Genomic DNA, 18,066 nt, shown 5'->3' with positions numbered 1-18,066 from the left:
TGTCAAGGACCCCCAAAATGACACTTATTAACCCGCGGACCCCCATTTTAAAATATATGCCACGGATCCCCCATAAGAGATGATTTTTACAGCTCTAGCAGTCAATTTTCAACCATTTTAATTGAAGGACCCCCAGTTTGACATGCATTAGGGCTACGGACCCCTATTTTATGGCATTTCTATCTCTGGGACCCCAATTCATATTGTAAAATCAATGTTCATGTAACTCTGAGAGTGTACAAATGGAACCAAATGGACCCATTAGGGTCCATTTGGTTCCATTTGTACACTCTCAGAGTTACAGACCCACAAGGGTCCATTTGGTTCCTAACTATCCATCATTTAGCTGGGGACCCCCTGCAACCCCCCCAAGTACCCCTGGGGGTCCCCGGACCCCACTTTGAGAACCAATGCCCTAGAGTTAGTGTGGAAGTGTCCTTGAGCAAGGCATTGAACCCCTAACTGCTCCTGATGAGCAGGTTGGTGCCTTGCATGGTTTCCTCCTCCATCTATGTGTGAATGTGTGTGTGTGAATGTGTGTGTGAATAGGTGAATGTAATGCACAATCTATGTAAAGCGCTTTGGATAAAAGCGATATATACATTTAGCGTAGTTACAACGGGTGACCGTCTGTCTGTGTTAGGGTTGCCAACACCCAGAGATTCAAATAAGCTGACTCTCACACACACACACACACACACACACACACACACACACACACACACACACACACACACACACACACACACACACACACACAGTATTTGAATCATTAAACTCATTCAGCTGCAGTCCATGCTGTCAGCTCAGTCTGTGTCTCACTAACTATAAGCAGTATGATAGTATGATATACTAACATAAGCTCACATGCAGCAACTTGTTTTCAGTAGAGCAATGTTAGAGGCACCTTTATTTTGTGTCGCCCGCTTGAGTATGTCTGTGCCAGCATGTTATAAACCTCTCTCTGACATACATAGCTCTGGTCCATAGTGTTAGATAGAGTTCTAACATGTTATAAACCTCTCTCTGACATACATAGCTCTGGTCCATAGTGTTAGAGAGAGTTCTAACATGTTATAAACCTCTCTCTGACATACATAGCTCTGGTCCAGAGCGTTAGATAGAGTTCTAACATGTTATAAACCTCTCTCTGACATACATAGCTCTGGTCCATAGTGTTAGAGAGAGTTCTAACATGTTATAAACCTCTCTCTGACATACATAGCTCTGGTCCATAGTGTTAGATAGAGTTCTAACATGTTATAAACCTCTCTCTGACATACATAGCTCTGGTCCAGAGCGTTAGATAGAGTTCTAACGTGGTGCTACAGAGTCTGTGTGACACAAGGCACAGATTCAGAAGGCTCTGACACACATCTCACTCACAGAAGGCTCTGACACACATCTCACTCACAGAAGGCTCTGACACATCTCACTCACAGAAGGCTCTGACACATGTCACTCACAGAAGGCTCTGACACACATGTCACTCACAGAAGGCTCTGACACACATCTCACTCACAGGCTTCACACAGATGTTCTTCTGACTGTTTGTTTTAAGAACAAAGTATTTTCATTTAGAAGGGCGGGGCATTTCTCTCTATCAGCTCTTCCACGCTCACGGCGTGGCCAGCACAGCGCACGTTTCTCCATACACATCAATGAGGAAATCTCACATAAGCACACGCACGCACGCGAGCTGCACCCCCAGGGTCCTAGCGCCCTTTGCATACAGCACACAAAGGCAGGCAGACAGATGCACTGCCTGGCGCACGCACAGGAAGAAATATATTTTATTATGCATCTTCCCTTTACCCGGGACAAGAGACGTCCTCTACGGAATGCCTCTTTAGGTCAAAATACGGGCCGTCCTGGCTGGCAACCCTAATGGCTGTCTGTGTGTGTGTGTGTGTGTGTGTGTGTGTGTGTGTGTGTGTGTGTGTGTGTGTGTGTGTGTGTGTGTGTGTGTGTGTGTGTGTGTGTGTGTGTGTGTGTATACCTCGTTAGTGCTGTTCCTCAGCTTGGGGTCCCTCTCCTCTAGGACCATCCACAGAGCAGCCAGGGTCATCAGGAGACCATGACCCACGTCACCGAACATCACCGCAAACAGGAAGGGGAAGGTGATGATGGTGTACACCGCTACACACACACACACACACACACACACACACACACACACACAGATTTGTATTACTATACTTGTGAGGACATCAACATTTTAAGTTGCCAATTTAGATTGATAAGAAATGGTTCAGAAGCTCAGAACACTCTCCTATAGAGACACAGGGACTATAAAATACACGCCCACTATTGAGACAGTTCACCCACACAAGGTCCATTAGAACCATGTACTGCAGCTGTCAATGCAATCCCTATGAGATTAATATGAGAGTTAGACTACTTCTAAAATGATCCTACATGAACTGGAGACGATATAGAGTTGGAAAAGAATATGTTTCCAAATGTATAGAGTGTCTTTATCAACATATCTTCTGTGTTTCACATTCAATAGTTGATGTGTTTCACATTTAATTTGTCAATTGAATGTGTTACCCATAATGTTAACACAGCAGAGGGGAGACGGCAGACAGACACAGAGTCACATATCAGTGACATCACTGTCTTTACGAGCGCTGACCTCAATTCTCATCCCAATCCTGACTGACTTTGTTCACGTCTATATTTTGATCATCTCACAGGCTTATATTAATGTTCTACTTACCGCAGAGCTCAGACGGTACATGAAGAATTAAAACGTGTGGGTTTAATTACCGTTGTTGTGTTAACTTGCCTGAATGTAAGTTGGGGAAATAACCTAACTAAATGGAGGAGTGACATATCCTGACATTTTAAACTACTTAGTGAATTCTCCAGGTTATAGTATTAATATACAAATAATCTTCCAAGATGCTGTTTGGATAATTGTCCAAAATAAATAGCCTATAAAAATGATACATGATCTTATTGAAAACATTAAGGGATGTGTCTGTGACGTATATACCATGAGACCAACACTTACACTTTAGATGCTAGAACTTTTGACACACTGATGGAGTATATTATCAGGGGTGTATATTATATTATCAGTATATTATCAGGGGTTAGTTACATAACTGGTGCACATGCATCGGCAAAATAAATTCTGTGCGGCACATCAGACGACGCGCTTTTGCGTACCAACAGCTGGGACAGGAATTTCAAAGCTTTTATATTTTAGCAAAAATAAAAAATAAAAGCCTGGATATCGAGGCATCCTGACACACAGACACGCTGCGACTCGCAGCCAGCAGCAGCTGTTACAGGCACTCGTCACCGATGATGAACGCACCGTAATGGTGCAAAATATGCCGTGAACGTCCTTATCTGGCGGATAAAAGCAGCACAGGGCTCCAACCTTGGTGGGGGCACCAAACGGCGTGAAGAAACCCCCCCCCCCCCATTTATTTGGCGCGCACCAAGTAACATCTCCAGGTGCTCTTCTGAGACCTAACCAAAAAGGTTATGTGCACCCCTGTATATTATAGTATGTTGTGTGAAGGCAGATATGTCACATTAAAAAGGACAAATAAAACAAATGGGACACTTTATTAGAACAAAAACAAACGCTACAGTCTAAGTAGTTAACCAGTGAAATTACAGTATTTTAATATGTCTCTCATAGGGATTGCATTGACAGCTGCAGTACAACGTTCTAACGGACCTCGGTGGTGCACATTGGGTTGACCTCTAGGTAGCATGTGGCTAGGCTAACAGTACCTGGGTTGACCTCTAGGTAGCATGTGGCTAGGCTAACAGTAACAGTACCTGGGTTGACCTCTCGGTAGCATGTGGCTAGGCTAACAGTACCTGGGTTGACCTCTCGGTAACTGGCCACTCCGTAAGCGTCTACGATGTTCTGGAAGCCTGAGGTGAAGGAGTTGATGGGGAACAGGGTGGGGGGAGGGGTGGAGGAGGGCAGGCGGTTGTAGAAGGAGTCCACCCCACTTCCACTCTTCCTCTGATGGAGAGAATGATTGAATGAAGTTTTAGTCATATTTAAAATGATACTGTCTTTCTTTAATAAATATTAAGTATACTTTTTACACTGCGTCTCCCTTGTTTTTGCTATGTTCCCTGGTTCCCCTAGGCCATGGTCATAACAAAGGGCACTCTGTAGTTCAGGTAGTTTATATTTACCCCTCCCTCTCTCAGAGCACTCTGTAGTTCAGGTAGTTTATATTTACCCCTCCCTCTCTCAGAGCACTCTGTAGTTTATATTTACCCCTCCCTCTCTCAGAGCACTCTGTAGTTCAGGTAGTTTATATTTACCCCTCCCTCTCTCAGAGCACTCTGTAGTTCAGGTAGTTTATATTTACCCCTCCCTCTCTCAGAGCACTCTGTAGTTTATATTTACCCCTCCCTCTCTTAGGGCACTCTGTAGTTCAGGTAGTTTATATTTACCCCTCCCTCTCTCAGGGCACTCTGTAGTTCAGGTAGTTTATATTTACCCCTCCCTCTCTCAGAGCACTCTGTAGTTCAGGTAGTTTATATTTACCCCTCCCTCTCTCAGACACTCTGTAGTTTATATTTACCCCTCCCTCTCTTAGGGCACTCTGTAGTTCAGGTAGTTTATATTTACCCCTCCCTCTCTAAGAACACTGTGTAGTTCAGGTAGTTTATATTTACCCCTCCCTCTCTTAGGGCACTCTGTAGTTCAGGTAGTTTATATTTACCCCTCCCTCTCTAAGAACACTCTGTAGTTCAGGTAGTTTATATTTACCCCTCCCTCTCTCAGACACTCTGTAGTTCAGGTAGTTTATATTTACCCCTCCCTCTCTCAGGGCACTCTGTAGTTCAGGTAGTTTATATTTACCCCTCCCTCTCTCAGGGCACTCTGTAGTTCAGGTAGTTTATATTTACCCCTCCCTCTCTCAGAGCACTCTGTAGTTCAGGTAGTTTATATTTACCCCTCCCTCTCTCAGAGCACTCTGTAGTTCAGGTAGTTTATATTTACCCCTCCCTCTCTTAGAACACTCTGTAGTTCAGGTAGTTTATATTTACCCCTCCCTCTCTTAGGGCACTCTGTAGTTCAGGTAGTTTGCTGACAGGACACCAGGCCTCAGCGATCAGACACTTATCGGTGACAGAGGGACTGCAGAGGTTCAAGACCGTCTGAACCGCTTTACACTTCTGGACTCGAACCTTCCACTGAGGCAGCACCGCCACCGCTCGTACCAGGAGCTGCTGGAGGAAGGCTTCTGTCTGAGAGAGGACCTGAGAGGACATTATTATACAGTTATTATAGTTATTATACAGTTATTGTCTCCGCCAGGAGACTATGTTTTCACTTTCCGTCCCCCCCCCCTCGGCCAAGCTAACATTGGTCAAGCCTCACGTGACACGTGACAATACGTTGAAAGAGTGTGCTCTGATTGGCTAGTGAGACGCATGACGTATAGCGGCCTATAAATAGATGTGTCACTTTGAAAGAGTCTTGGTCTCTTTCAAAGTGAGGTAAGACAGGAATAATCACGAAATGGCTGAGAAATGGCAGAGCAATACATTATGTAGACACACTGGTGTCATCACAATACGTAATATAAATAGCTTAGACAGGATTAATCAAGGACAGTACATTCCAGTACAAACTGATATCACAGTTGATGACAGTTGATAGCACGGTTCTGCTGGCGGAGACTTGTGCTCCGAGGAGCACATTTTCTAGTTATAGTTATTATCCTTCACACAAACACTAAGTGATTGGACTGCTCCTCGGCCTGGGGTCACCTTTTTCCCACTCACTGGCTCAGGGTAGAGGACAGGGTTAAACAACTAAACATGGGATTGGTCTTCAAAATAGTCAATGTGACTTTGCTCTCAATGCTCTCAATGCCCTCATATGTGACTAAACACCTCCACCCACAGCCACAACACTAGACAATAATAATAAACTTACAGATCTGATGTCTTCTATCCTGCCTTGCAGCCCCTGGAGGATCTCCTCTCTGTCAGCTGTGCTCTCTGGGTACGTGAAGGTCTGTGTGCGGAAGCTGTGTGTGTGTGTGTGTGTGTGTGTGTGTGTGTGTGTGTGTGTGTGTGTGTGTGTGTGTGTGTGTGTGTGTGTGTGTGTGAGAGAGAGAGAGAGAAAAGAAGTTCAAAACGTTAATCAGAGGAAAGGTTTCCTCAACAAACTAAGTCATGTGACACTTGGACAAAGCTGCAACATGTAAAACATGGTGATTAACTAAATGTATATAAAGTAACAACATGTAAAACATGGTGATTAACTAAATGTATATAAAGTAACAACATGTAAAACATGGTGATTAACTAAATGTATATAAAGTAACATCATGTAAAACATGGTGATTAACTAAATGTATATAAAGTAACAACATGTAAAACATGGTGATTAACTAAATGTATATAAAGTAACATCATGTAAAACATGGTGATTAACTAAATGTATATAAAGTAACAACATGTAAAACATGGTGATTAACTAAATGTATATAAAGTAACAACATGTAAAACATGGTGATTAACTAAATGTATATAAAGTAACATCATGTAAAACATGGTGATTAACTAAATGTATATAAAGTAACATCATGTAAAACATGGTGATTAACTAAATGTATATAAAGTAACAACATGTAAAACATGGTGATTAACTAAATGTATATAAAGTAACAACATGTAAAACATGGTGATTAACTAAATGTATATAAAGTAACATCATGTAAAACATGGTGATTAACGTGTCCGATATCCCAAAATAAAAATGAACTGAACTGAACGTTGCCACAGCAACGGCACCCACCAATCACAGATCTTGGAGACTTTCTGTCCAATCTGGTCGCCCCAATAGGAGATGAGGAAGACCGTCCACTGCACTGGCTCCTCCTCCTGCATGTCAACCAATCACAAACATCAACCAATCAAACATTACTAGTGGTTACAGTGTAACTACTAATAAACTGTATTCTTCTGAGGCAGGATAGATAACACCCAATACTCTCTAAAACACTCTGGACAACGCTCCACACGTCCTAGACTCTTCTCTCTTCTCTAAAACACTCTGGACAACGCTCCACACGTCCTAGACTCTTCTCTCTTCTCTAAAACACTCTGGACAACGCTCCACACGTCCTAGACTCTTCTCTCTTCTCTAAAACACTCTGGACAACGCTCCACACGTCCTAGACTCTTCTCTCTTCTCTAAAACACTCTGGACAACGCTCCACACGTCCTAGACTCTTCTCTCTTCTCTAAAACACCCTGGACAACGCTCCACACGTCCTAGACTCTTCTCTCTTCTCTAAAACACCCTGGACAACGCTCCACACGTCCTAGACTCTTCTCTCTTCTCTAAAACACCCTGGACAACGCTCGACACGTTCTAGACTCTTCTCTCTTCTCTAAAACACTTTGGACAACGCTCCACACGTCCTAGACTCTTCTCTTCTCTAAAACACTCTGGACAACGCTCCACACGTCCTAGACTCTTCTCTCTTCTCTAAAACACCCTGGACAACGCTCCACACGTCCTAGACTCTTCTCTCTTCTCTAAAACACCCTGGACAACGCTCGACACGTTCTAGACTCTTCTCTCTTCTCTAAAACACTTTGGACAACGCTCCACACGTCCTAGACTCTTCTCTTCTCTAAAACACTCTGGACAACGCTCCACACGTCCTTGACTCTTCTCTCTTCTCTAAAACACCCTGGACAACGCTCCACACGTCCTAGACTCTTCTCTCTTCTCTAAAACACTCTGGACAACGCTCCACACATCCTAGACTCTTCTCTCTTCTCTAAAACACTCTGGACAACGCTCCACACATCCTAGACTCTTCTCTCTTCTCAAAACACTCTGGACAACGCTCCACACGTCCTAGACTCTTCTCTTCTCTAAAACACTCTGGACAACGCTCCACACGTCCTAGACTCTTCTCTTTTCTAAAACACTCTGGACAACGCTCCACACGTCCTAGACTCTTCTCTCTTCTCTAAAACACTCTGGACAACGCTCCACACGTCCTAGACTCTTCTCTCTTCTCTAAAACACTCTGGACAACGCTCCACACGTCCTAGACTCTTCTCTCTTCTCTAAAACACTCTGGACAACACTCGACACGTTCTAGACTCTTCTCTCTTCTCTAAAACACTCTGGACAACGCTCCACACGTCCTAGACTCTTCTCTTCTCTAAAACACTCTGGACAACGCTCCACACGTCCTAGACTCTTCTCTTCTCTAAAACACTCTGGACAACGCTCCACGCGTCCTAGACTCTTCTCTCTTCTCTAAAACACTCTGGACAACGCTCCACACGTCCTAGACTCTTCTCTCTTCTCTAAAACACTCTGGACAACGCTCCACACGTCCTAGACTCTTCTCTCTTCTCTAAAACACTCTGGACAACGCTCCACACGTCCTAGACTCTTCTCTCTTCTCTAAAACACCCTGGACAACGCTCCACACGTCCTAGACTCTTCTCTCTTCTCTAAAACACTCTGGACAACGCTCCACACGTCCTAGACTCTTCTCTCTTCTCTAAAACACCCTGGACAACGCTCCACACGTCCTAGACTCTTCTCTCTTCTCTAAAACACTCTGGACAACGCTCCACACGTCCTAGACTCTTCTCTCTTCTCTAAAACACTCTGGACAACGCTCCACACGTCCTAGACTCTTCTCTCTTCCCTAAAACAACATTTTTAAAAGGTGTGAGGTGAAGGGTCCACTCATACCGTTTCGCTGGTCTCTGGTCGATCCTCCATGGGTCTGAAGTCAACGATGATGTAACCTCGACACGCCCTCCACAGCAAGCGCTCGAATGAAGGAACCTTCCATGGGTGAACCACACCTGCTACGAAACTACAGAGAGAGAGACCTTATGAAACTACAGAGAGAGAGAGACCTTATGAAACTACAGAGAGAGAGAGGCCTTATGAAGCTTATGTTACTGTTCAGAACTGTGTTGTGAAGTGTGTTAACTGTTCAGAACTGTGTTGTGAAGTGTGTTAACTGTTCAGAACTGTGTTGAATGAACCTGAGCTGAACTAAATAAAATCAAAAACTGCAGACGATTGTGTCTGTGCAATTTATTGTGTGTGTTACGATGTGGAATTGAATAGGGTGTGTGAGGAAGATTGTGGTACTAGAACTACACATCCTTCTATACACAGTCTAGAACTACACATCCTTCTATACACAGTCTAGAACTACACATCCTTCTATACACAGTCTAGAACTACACATCCTTCTATACAGTCTAGAACTACACATCCTTCTATACACAGTCTAGAACTACACATCCTTCTATACACAGTCTAGAACTACACATCCTTCTATACACAGTCTAGAACTACACATCCTTCTACACACACCCTCCCTCCTGTGAACAGCTACCAGAAGAGAGACAATAGACCCGCTGGCCTTCCAGCGGTGTGTCCGTCCGCTGTAGGAACAGCAATAGGACTTCCAGGTCCATGAGAACAACTACAGAGAGAGCTTTAACACCAAGCAGCAGTGCAAGACTCCAGCCTATAGGACATAGATACCCACGGACTGGTCATGGAGGGTTTCTACAACTTGGGATGGAAGCCCAAAGACCAGGCAGAAAGGCTGCTTAAAGTATTGTTCTGTCTCTGCTGCCAGAGGCGGAGCCGCTGCTACTTGTGCCCATGGAGTACTGAGTGACATGTTGTATCATGAGGACATTATCCATGAGTACCTTTACTGCTACTACAATATCTGTGTCCCTGTATGCTTTCCCTGTGTGTGTGTGTGTGTGTGTGTGTGTGTGTGTGTGTGTGTGTGTGTGTGTGTGTGTGTGTGTGTGTGTGTGTGTGTGTGTGTGTGTGTGTGTGTGTGTGTGTGTGTGTGTGTGTGTGTGTGTGTGTTACCTGAGGTGAACATCTTGTCGATTATCAAACAGTCCTTGATTCTCCAGGGCTGGTGGTCCCGCCTGTGAGACAGACACACACACACACACACACACACACACACGGTTGTATAACGGGAGTTGTAGTTCTTATATGACACTGTATGGTGGTGGGGGTTGTAGTTCTTATTACCTGTGAGCCTGTCAGACAGTGAGTCTGGGTCAGAACACTCTGGTACTGAGACAGCTGAGTCAACTGAGCTCTGAGACTGTCTCTGTTCCTGGAGACCTAGACACACACACACACACACACACACACACACACACACACACACACACACACACACACACACACACACACACACACACACACACACACACACACACACACACACGATCAGTACAGAGTGATTATCAACCTGTTCATATACTAAGCTCTGTAGAACCTTCCAGATGAACATGGAATAGAAACAGGACAGTAAATGCCGGGGTCTAATTTACTGTTCTTTGCCAGACCCAGGGGGTCGGCCTACATGAGGCTTTGTCGGTCGGTCGGTCCCTCTTTTCTTTTCCTCTGCTTTTTTTCCTCTTTTCTTTTCCTCTGCACACACGTCATGCGAAGTCCGGCCATTCAGATTTCAACCACTAGGGGTCTGGCAGTACCAGGTCTCCTGGTTCCCTTGTTTTGTTACACAGAGGGGTGACTCTGGCTAGTGTTAAATTAATGAGTGTAAATTAGTATTTTTGCCAGACCCAAAGGGTACGGCTTACATGAGGCTCTGTACCCGTTTCGTCCATACATGGGCATGCCCCCCCTTTGTCCTTAGGTCCCAGCCAGAAAAGTCTGTGCCCCTTTCGTCCATACAGTGGGGCAAAAAAGGATTTAGTCAGCCACCATTGTGCAAGTTCTCCCACTTAAAAAGATGAGAGAGGCCTGTAATTTTCATCATAGTTATACATCAACTATGAGAGACAAAATTAGGAAAAAAAATCCAGAAAATCACATTGTCTGATTTTTAAAGAATTTATTTGCAAATTATGAGGAAAATAAGTTTTTCGTCAATAACAAAAGTTCATCTCAATACTTTGTTATATACCCTTTGTTGGCAATGACAGAGGTCAAACGTTTTCTGTAAGTCTTCACAAGGTTACCACGCACTGTTGCTGGTATGTTGGCCCATTCCTCCATGCAAGATCTCACCCCGTAGGATCAATTTTTTTTTTTTTTTTTTTAAGAACGGTGAGCAAAAATCCCAGAACCAGGGACTCAAATCCTGTAGTGCCAGACGTGTCCCCCTGCTTAAGCCAGTAGATGTCCAGGCCCGTCTGAGGTTTGCTAGAGAGCATTTGGATGATCCAGAAGAGGATTGGGAGAATGTCATATGGTCAGATGAAACCAAAATAGAACTTTTTGGTAGAAACTCAACTTCTCGTGTTTGGAGGAGAAAGAATGCTGAGTTGCAACCAAAGAACACCATACCTACTGTGAAGCATGGGGGTGGAAACATAATGCTTTGGGGCTGTTTTTCTGCAAAGGGACCAGGACGACTGATCCGTGCAAAGGGAATAATGAATGGGGCCATGTATCGTGAGATTTTGAGTGAAAACCTCCTTCCATCAGCAAGGGCATTGAAGATGAAACGTGGCTAGGTCTTTCAGCATGACCATGATCCCAAACACACCGCCCGGGCAACGAAGGAGTGGCTTCGTAAGAAGCATTTCAAGGTCCTGGAGTGGCCTAGCCAGTCTCCAGATCTCAAACCCATAGAAAAACTTTGGAGGGAGTTGAAAGTCTGTGTTGCCCAGCGGCAGCCCCGAAACATCACTGCTCTAGAGGAGATCTGCATGGAGGAATGGGCCAACATACCAGCAACAGTGTGTGGTAACCTTGTGAAGACTTACAGAAAACGTTTGACCTCTGTCATTGCCAACAAAGGGTATATAACAAAGTATTGGGATGAACTTTTGTTATTGACCAAATACTTATTTTCCTCATAATTTGCAAATAAATTCTTTAAAAATCAGACAATGTGATTTTCTGTATTTTTTTCCTAATTTTGTCTCTCATAGTTGATGTATAACTATGATGAAAATTACAGGCCTCTCTCATCTTTTTAAGTGGGAGAACTTGCACAATGGTGGCTGACTAAATACTTTTTTGCCCCGCTGTACATGGTCATGTTTTGTACCTGTTTTCTCAACATCTGCACACACTCTGCACACACAAGCGAAGTCCGGCCATTCAGATTAAGCTCAGGCACTGGCATAAGTAAATAGGCATAAGGGAATATTCAGGTGAATGTAATCAGACTGGAAGGTTTGCTGGTCTAGCCTGTACACAAACAACTACACACCAAATGTCACTTGTGTGTGCAGAGTGTGTGCAGATGTTGAGAAAACAGGTAGAAAACAAACATGCCCATGTATGGACGGAAGGGGGACAGACTTTTATGGCTGGGGCCTAAGGACAAAGAGGACCAAACCTTTTTTTTGCCCATGTATGGAGGAAACAGGTAGAAAACATGCCCATATATGGACGTTATAAAGTGGTTTGTAGGTGTGTTACATACTAGAACTTCATTCTCCTGGTCTTGTTGTTGCCAGACCCAAGGGGTGGGGCTTACATGAGGCTTTGTACCTGTTTTCTCCATACATGGACACGCCCCCTTTGTCCCCCTTCCGTCCATACATGGGCATAGACACATGCTGACACGTAGCCTGGGTCTGGCAGAACCAGGTCTTCTGGTCTTTATTATTATATCTCACCTCTCTCAGTTCTCTGGCCAGCCTCTCGCTCTCTTCTTCTATGGTGATCAGCTCTCGGGGTTGGGGGGACGCGGGGATGGGGCAGGGGGCCGGGAGGGGGCCCCGGAGGGGCGGGGACAACGAGCGCTTGATTTCCTGTTCCAGGAACGCTGGAAAAAAAAGACACACAGAGTAGATCAGTTTATATATATACACACACACACACACACACACACACACACACACACACACACACACACACACACACACACACACACACACACACACACACACACACACACACACACACACACACACACACACACACACACACACACACACACACACACACACACAGGAGAGACGGTTGACACCCGAAATGAGCAGTATGGGTTAGTGTGTGTGTGTGTGTGTGTGTGTGTGTGTGTGTGTGTGTGTGTGTGTGTGTGTGTGTGTGTGTGTGTGTGTGTGTGTGTGTGTGTGTGTGTGTGTGTGTGTGTGTGTGTGTGTGTGTGTGTGTGTGTGAGTGAGTGAGTGAGTGAGTGAGTGAGAGAGAGAGTGAAGTATGGGTTAACGCCCCAGCCTGTGTCTTCTGTAAGGAAGAAGCCCAACAAATCCACGGTGAGGCCTTTAAGGAGGGCCTTTCAGGCCCCTCTATATACATCAGCTATGTCGATCTACAAGCTCACAACGCCTCGTGGTAGATCTGATATTTTCAAGGAATTATTGAACAAATGTGAATATTTTTTAAACATTCTTCTTCCCTTTCCCTGAAATAACTACATGTGGAGCTCATTTCACCCACTGTTTTATTCAATGAATAGCACTGTTACCTTTAGTAAGACTATGAAGTGCTTATTTATTCTATTTGCCTTTTAAAGAGTATGTTAGGATATATATAGTAGATAAGGATATATAAAGGATTGCATATAGGATATATATATAGTAGATAAGGATATATAAAGGATTGTATATAGGATATATATAGTAGATAAGGATATATATAGTAGATAAGGATATATATAGTATATAAGGATATATATAGTAGATAAGGATATATATAGTAGATAAGGATATATTTAGTAGATAAGGATATATATAGTAGATAAGGATATATATAGTAGATAAGGACATATATAGTAGATAAGGATATATATAGTAGATAAGGACATATAAAGGATTGTATATAGGATATATATAGTAGATAAGGATATATATAGTAGATAAGGATATATATAGTAGATAAGGATATATATAGTAGATAAGGATATATAAAGGATTGTATATAGGATATATATAGTAGATAAGGATATATATAGTAGATAAGGATATATATAGTAGATAAGGATATATATAGTAGATAAGGATATATAAAGGATTGTATATAGGATATATATAGTAGATAAGGATATATAAAGGATTGTATATAGGATATATATAGTAGATAAGGATATATAAAGGATTGTATATAGGATATATATAGTAGATAAGGATATATAAAGGATTGTATATAGGATATATATAGTAGATAAGGATATATATAGTAGATAAGGATATATATAGTAGATAAGGATATATATAAAGGATTGTATATAGGATATATATAGTAGATGAGGATATATAAAGGATATATATAGTAGATAAGGATATATATAGTAGATAAGGATATATATAGTAGATAAGGATATATATAGTAGATAAGGATATATAAAGGATTGTATATAGGATATATATAGTAGATAAGGATATATATAGTAGATAAGGATATATATAGTAGATAAGGACATATACAGGATTGTATATAGGATATATATAGTAGATAAGGATATATATAGGATATATATAGTAGATAAGGATATATATAGTATATAAGGATATATAAAGGATTGTACATAGGATATATATAGTAGATAAAGGATATATAAAGGATTGTACATAGGATATATATAGTAGATAAAGGATATATAAAGGATTGTAGGTTCTTTGTCTTTATTTTCTGTCTTTTTTAAATGCTAACCCTGTGAGCTGAGCTCCTAAATGTCCTATGACCTATGACCTATGACCTCGTGCAAATGGCAAATAAAGTCTATTCTTCTACTCTATTCCTAAAGAAGTATTAAAGTAGAAATATTCATAAGTATTAGAGTAAAAGTACTCACTGAGAGTTTTCTCCAGCTCCTCACATCGTCTCACCTCCCCCACAAACTTCCTCTGGAAGGCGTTGACGTTTGGATTCAACTAGATCAACCAATCACAAGAAAGAACAGCTGATTCAACCAATCACAAGAAAGAACAACTATTCAACCAATCACAAGAAAGAACAACTGATTCAACCAATCCCAAGAAAGAACAACTGATTCAACCAATCACAAGAAAGAACAACTGATTCAACCAATCACAAGAAAGAACAACTGATTCAACCAATCACAAGAAAGAACAACTGATTCAACCAATCACAAGAAAGAACAACTGATTCAACCAATCACAAGAAAGAACATCATATAGCGGTAACAATATAAACGTTCATGGCGTGGCCTTGCTAAACTAATGACCTATGACCTTTGACCCTATGTCATTTTTTTTTCAGGAAAAATAAAAACTGCTCCAAAACTAAACGATATGATATTTATTCATCATTTCACCCAAAATGTTTATAACAAATTATGAATATTTAAATAGAAATAACACTGTCTGTCAGTTATGTAACATAAGAGATTTAAATAGGTTAAAATAGGATTAAATCTGACTTAGGCCAAAAAAGAAATACAAAAATGGCCTAAATCAGTAATTAAAGAAACAAAAACAGGTCTATTTGGTCCTAAGTCACACTAGTGAGTAATATTTAGGCTGTTATACTAAAAGAGGAGTGAACAGCATGATCCTTTTCATTAGGAGATTCAATAAGGCCATTTTACCAGAGAGGTAACAGTGTCATGAGGAGCTGACTGAGGCAAACATATCATTTTCCTCAAAAAATGACTTAGTGTCATGACGATGTGTACAATAATGAACCTCTATCATTAACCATTTAAAACCCTACAGCAGGGTTCCCCAATAGGCGGCCCGCGGGCCATTTGTGGCCCGCGGGAGGCAACTGTGCGGCCCGCAACGACTCTTGTAAAAAAATATATATATATTTTTTTCTTTTTTTTTGATTGAAAAATAATATCTGTATTACTGTTCAAGCAGACTAACAAACACATCTGTAAGTCAATTGTTGATTCTGGACTTATTTTGATTTTCAGTATGTACAACTGGCTGCTGTTAATCTGTATTACTTTTCAAGCAGACTTATTTTGTTTCCAGAGTGCATTTTTTCCTTTTGTGACCCTCAACACAGGATTTAAGAATCCCAGGCCTAAAATAACACAATGTCAAATTAGCTCGATTAGAGAGAAAAACGAATAAAAAACAAAAAAAATGCCCCTGGCCCTCGGCTTGGTACCCGAGACATCATTTGGCCCTTGGGGAAAAGTAATTGGGGAACCCTGCCCTACAGTATGCATTTTTTGGCCAAATGTTGACTTTTTTTCTATGGATTAGTCGCCCCATGGAGATGAATTCATGATTTCTTTTAGTTTTAGTCTCATTCCTATAAGACAATAATGTGATGACCAGCAGCGGTTCCGGTAGGAGACACAAAGGAGACTCTTTATGTGTAAGAACTAACTTAACCCTGTGTGTTCTCCATATTGTTCCATATGCCTCATAATGACAACATTATGTCTATCCAGCCTTCATCAGTGTCACGTCCTCAGAGCTAAACACTATATATTGTACTCACACACACACACACACACACACACACACACACACACACACACACACACACACACACACACACACACAGACACACAATGACTAAACTATATATATGAATATATGTGGACTATAGTTGTCCTCTGTACTGATTCTCACACACACACACACACACACACACACACACACACACACACACACACACAATCATAAGAAGCACTGATGAGGAACTAGGATTTCCAAAAGAGTCACATGACTCACACCTCTGAACTCCACCAGGCCCAGTTCTCCCAGTAAGGCCCAGTTTAACACAGTCCTCCTGTTAAGGCCCAGTAAGGCCCAGTTTAACACAGTTCTCCTGTTAAGGCCCAGTAAGGCCCAGTTTAACACAGTTCTCCCAGTAAGGCCCAGTTTAACACAGTTCTCCCAGTAAGGCCCAGTTTAACACAGTTCTCACAGTAAGGCCCAGTTTAACACAGTTCTCCCAGTAAGGCCCAGTTTAACACAGTTCTCCCAGTAAGGCCCAGTTTAACACAGTTCTCACAGTAAGGCCCAGTTTAACACAGTTCTCCCAGTAAGGCCCAGTTTAACACAGTTCTCACAGTAAGGCTCAGTAAAGGCCCAGTAAGGCCCAGTCTAACACAGTTATACTCACGTCTCTGAACTCCACCAGGCTCAGTTCTCCCAGTATGGCCCAGTAAAGGCCCAGTAAGGCCCAGTTTAACACAGTTCTCACAGTAAGGCCCAGTCTAACACAGTTATACTCACGTCTCTGAACTCCACCAGGCCCAGTTCTCCCAGCTCACTGACACAGTTGTAGGCGGAGCCAGACTGGAGGAAGAGCTGCACCAGACACACCTCCTCACTGCGGAACATGGAGCCCATAGCGCCACCTAGTGGACAACAGAGACATGACCAGACACTGCATTATATGTACACGCTCCCCTGTGTGTGTGTGTGTGTGTGTGTGTGTGTGTGTGTGTGTGTGTGTGTGTGTGTGTGTGTGTGTGTGTGTGTGTGTGTGTGTGTGTGTGTGTGTGTGTGTACACCATGCTATCTAAATAGTATTATTAAAGGTAGTGTAAGTGATAAATAGCTTTATATTGGGATAGTAATCATTACTATAGACTGGAGTGTTTGTTCTCTCCAGCTCTTTAATAAACAGAACATGCATTGTCAGGTCAGGATACCAATTGTATCCAATCAGGAGAGAGAACTCACACAGGATGCAGATTAAACAAGTGGAATTGGAAGTAATGAGACAAAGAAATTAACAGAAAAAAATGGAACTAGAACTCTCTCTCTCTCTCTCTCTCTCTCTCTCCTGATTGGCTGAATTTGGTAACCCACCTGATCATGTATTTTCAGTTCCTAAAGGAGGAAGACGTCCAGCTGTCTGTCAGTCACATGGATGAGAAAAGGAGAAGTTGTGAATTTCCCCTCCATATATTTACATATATTTACATATATATATATATATATTATTATACATGGTGTGTGTCACATCCAGCTGCTCTGACTCATAATGAACAATCAGTGGAACTTCCATTCTTGTGTCGACACGTCCCTGACTGACATCTGATCTAAAGGCTCAGTTATACTTAGTTAAGACGTCGGTGTGTCGTGCTCATTAAATAGCAGATCTAATCTCCTGTCTGTCTGTCTGTCTGTCTGTCTGTCTGTCTGTCTCTA

General features: G+C 42.3%; 1 protein-coding gene across 5 annotated transcripts in view; it reads right to left on the bottom strand.

The window, feature by feature from the left end:
• tcirg1b (T cell immune regulator 1, ATPase H+ transporting V0 subunit a3b) overlaps positions 1-18,066 on the bottom strand; it is a 40,091-nt gene that overhangs the window by 20,769 nt on the left and 1,256 nt on the right. For 4 of the 5 annotated variants that reach the window (XR_014599567.1, XR_014599568.1, XR_014599569.1 and 1 more), the window contains exons 2-12: positions 17,143-17,267; positions 14,775-14,853; positions 12,637-12,785; positions 10,064-10,159; positions 9,893-9,954; positions 8,735-8,861; positions 6,803-6,888; positions 5,936-6,029; positions 5,041-5,253; positions 3,847-3,997; positions 2,000-2,139 (exon numbers count right to left, since the gene is read on the bottom strand). Coding sequence is in view for 2 of the 5 variants with exons in the window: in XM_084041937.1 (XP_083898063.1) it covers positions 2,000-2,139; positions 3,847-3,997; positions 5,041-5,253; positions 5,936-6,029; positions 6,803-6,888; positions 8,735-8,861; positions 9,893-9,954; positions 10,064-10,159; positions 12,637-12,785; positions 14,775-14,853; positions 17,143-17,259 (1,314 nt within the window). In the remaining 3 variants the exon portion in view is untranslated. Of the gene's footprint in view, positions 1-1,999; positions 2,140-3,846; positions 3,998-5,040; positions 5,254-5,935; positions 6,030-6,802; positions 6,889-8,734; positions 8,862-9,892; positions 9,955-10,063; positions 10,160-12,636; positions 12,786-14,774; positions 14,854-17,142; positions 17,268-17,724; positions 17,771-18,066 lie in introns of all 5 variants that reach the window. The other variant, XM_084041938.1, reaches the window with a different exon arrangement.

The sequence above is a fragment of the Gymnoscopelus microlampas genome (genome assembly GCF_963454915.1).
Source record: "Gymnoscopelus microlampas genome assembly, chromosome: 18".
Lineage (NCBI taxonomy): Eukaryota > Metazoa > Chordata > Actinopteri > Myctophiformes > Myctophidae > Gymnoscopelus > Gymnoscopelus microlampas.
The sequence above is the reverse complement of the archived record's forward strand: the minus strand, read 5'-3'. Positions and strand labels throughout refer to the sequence as shown.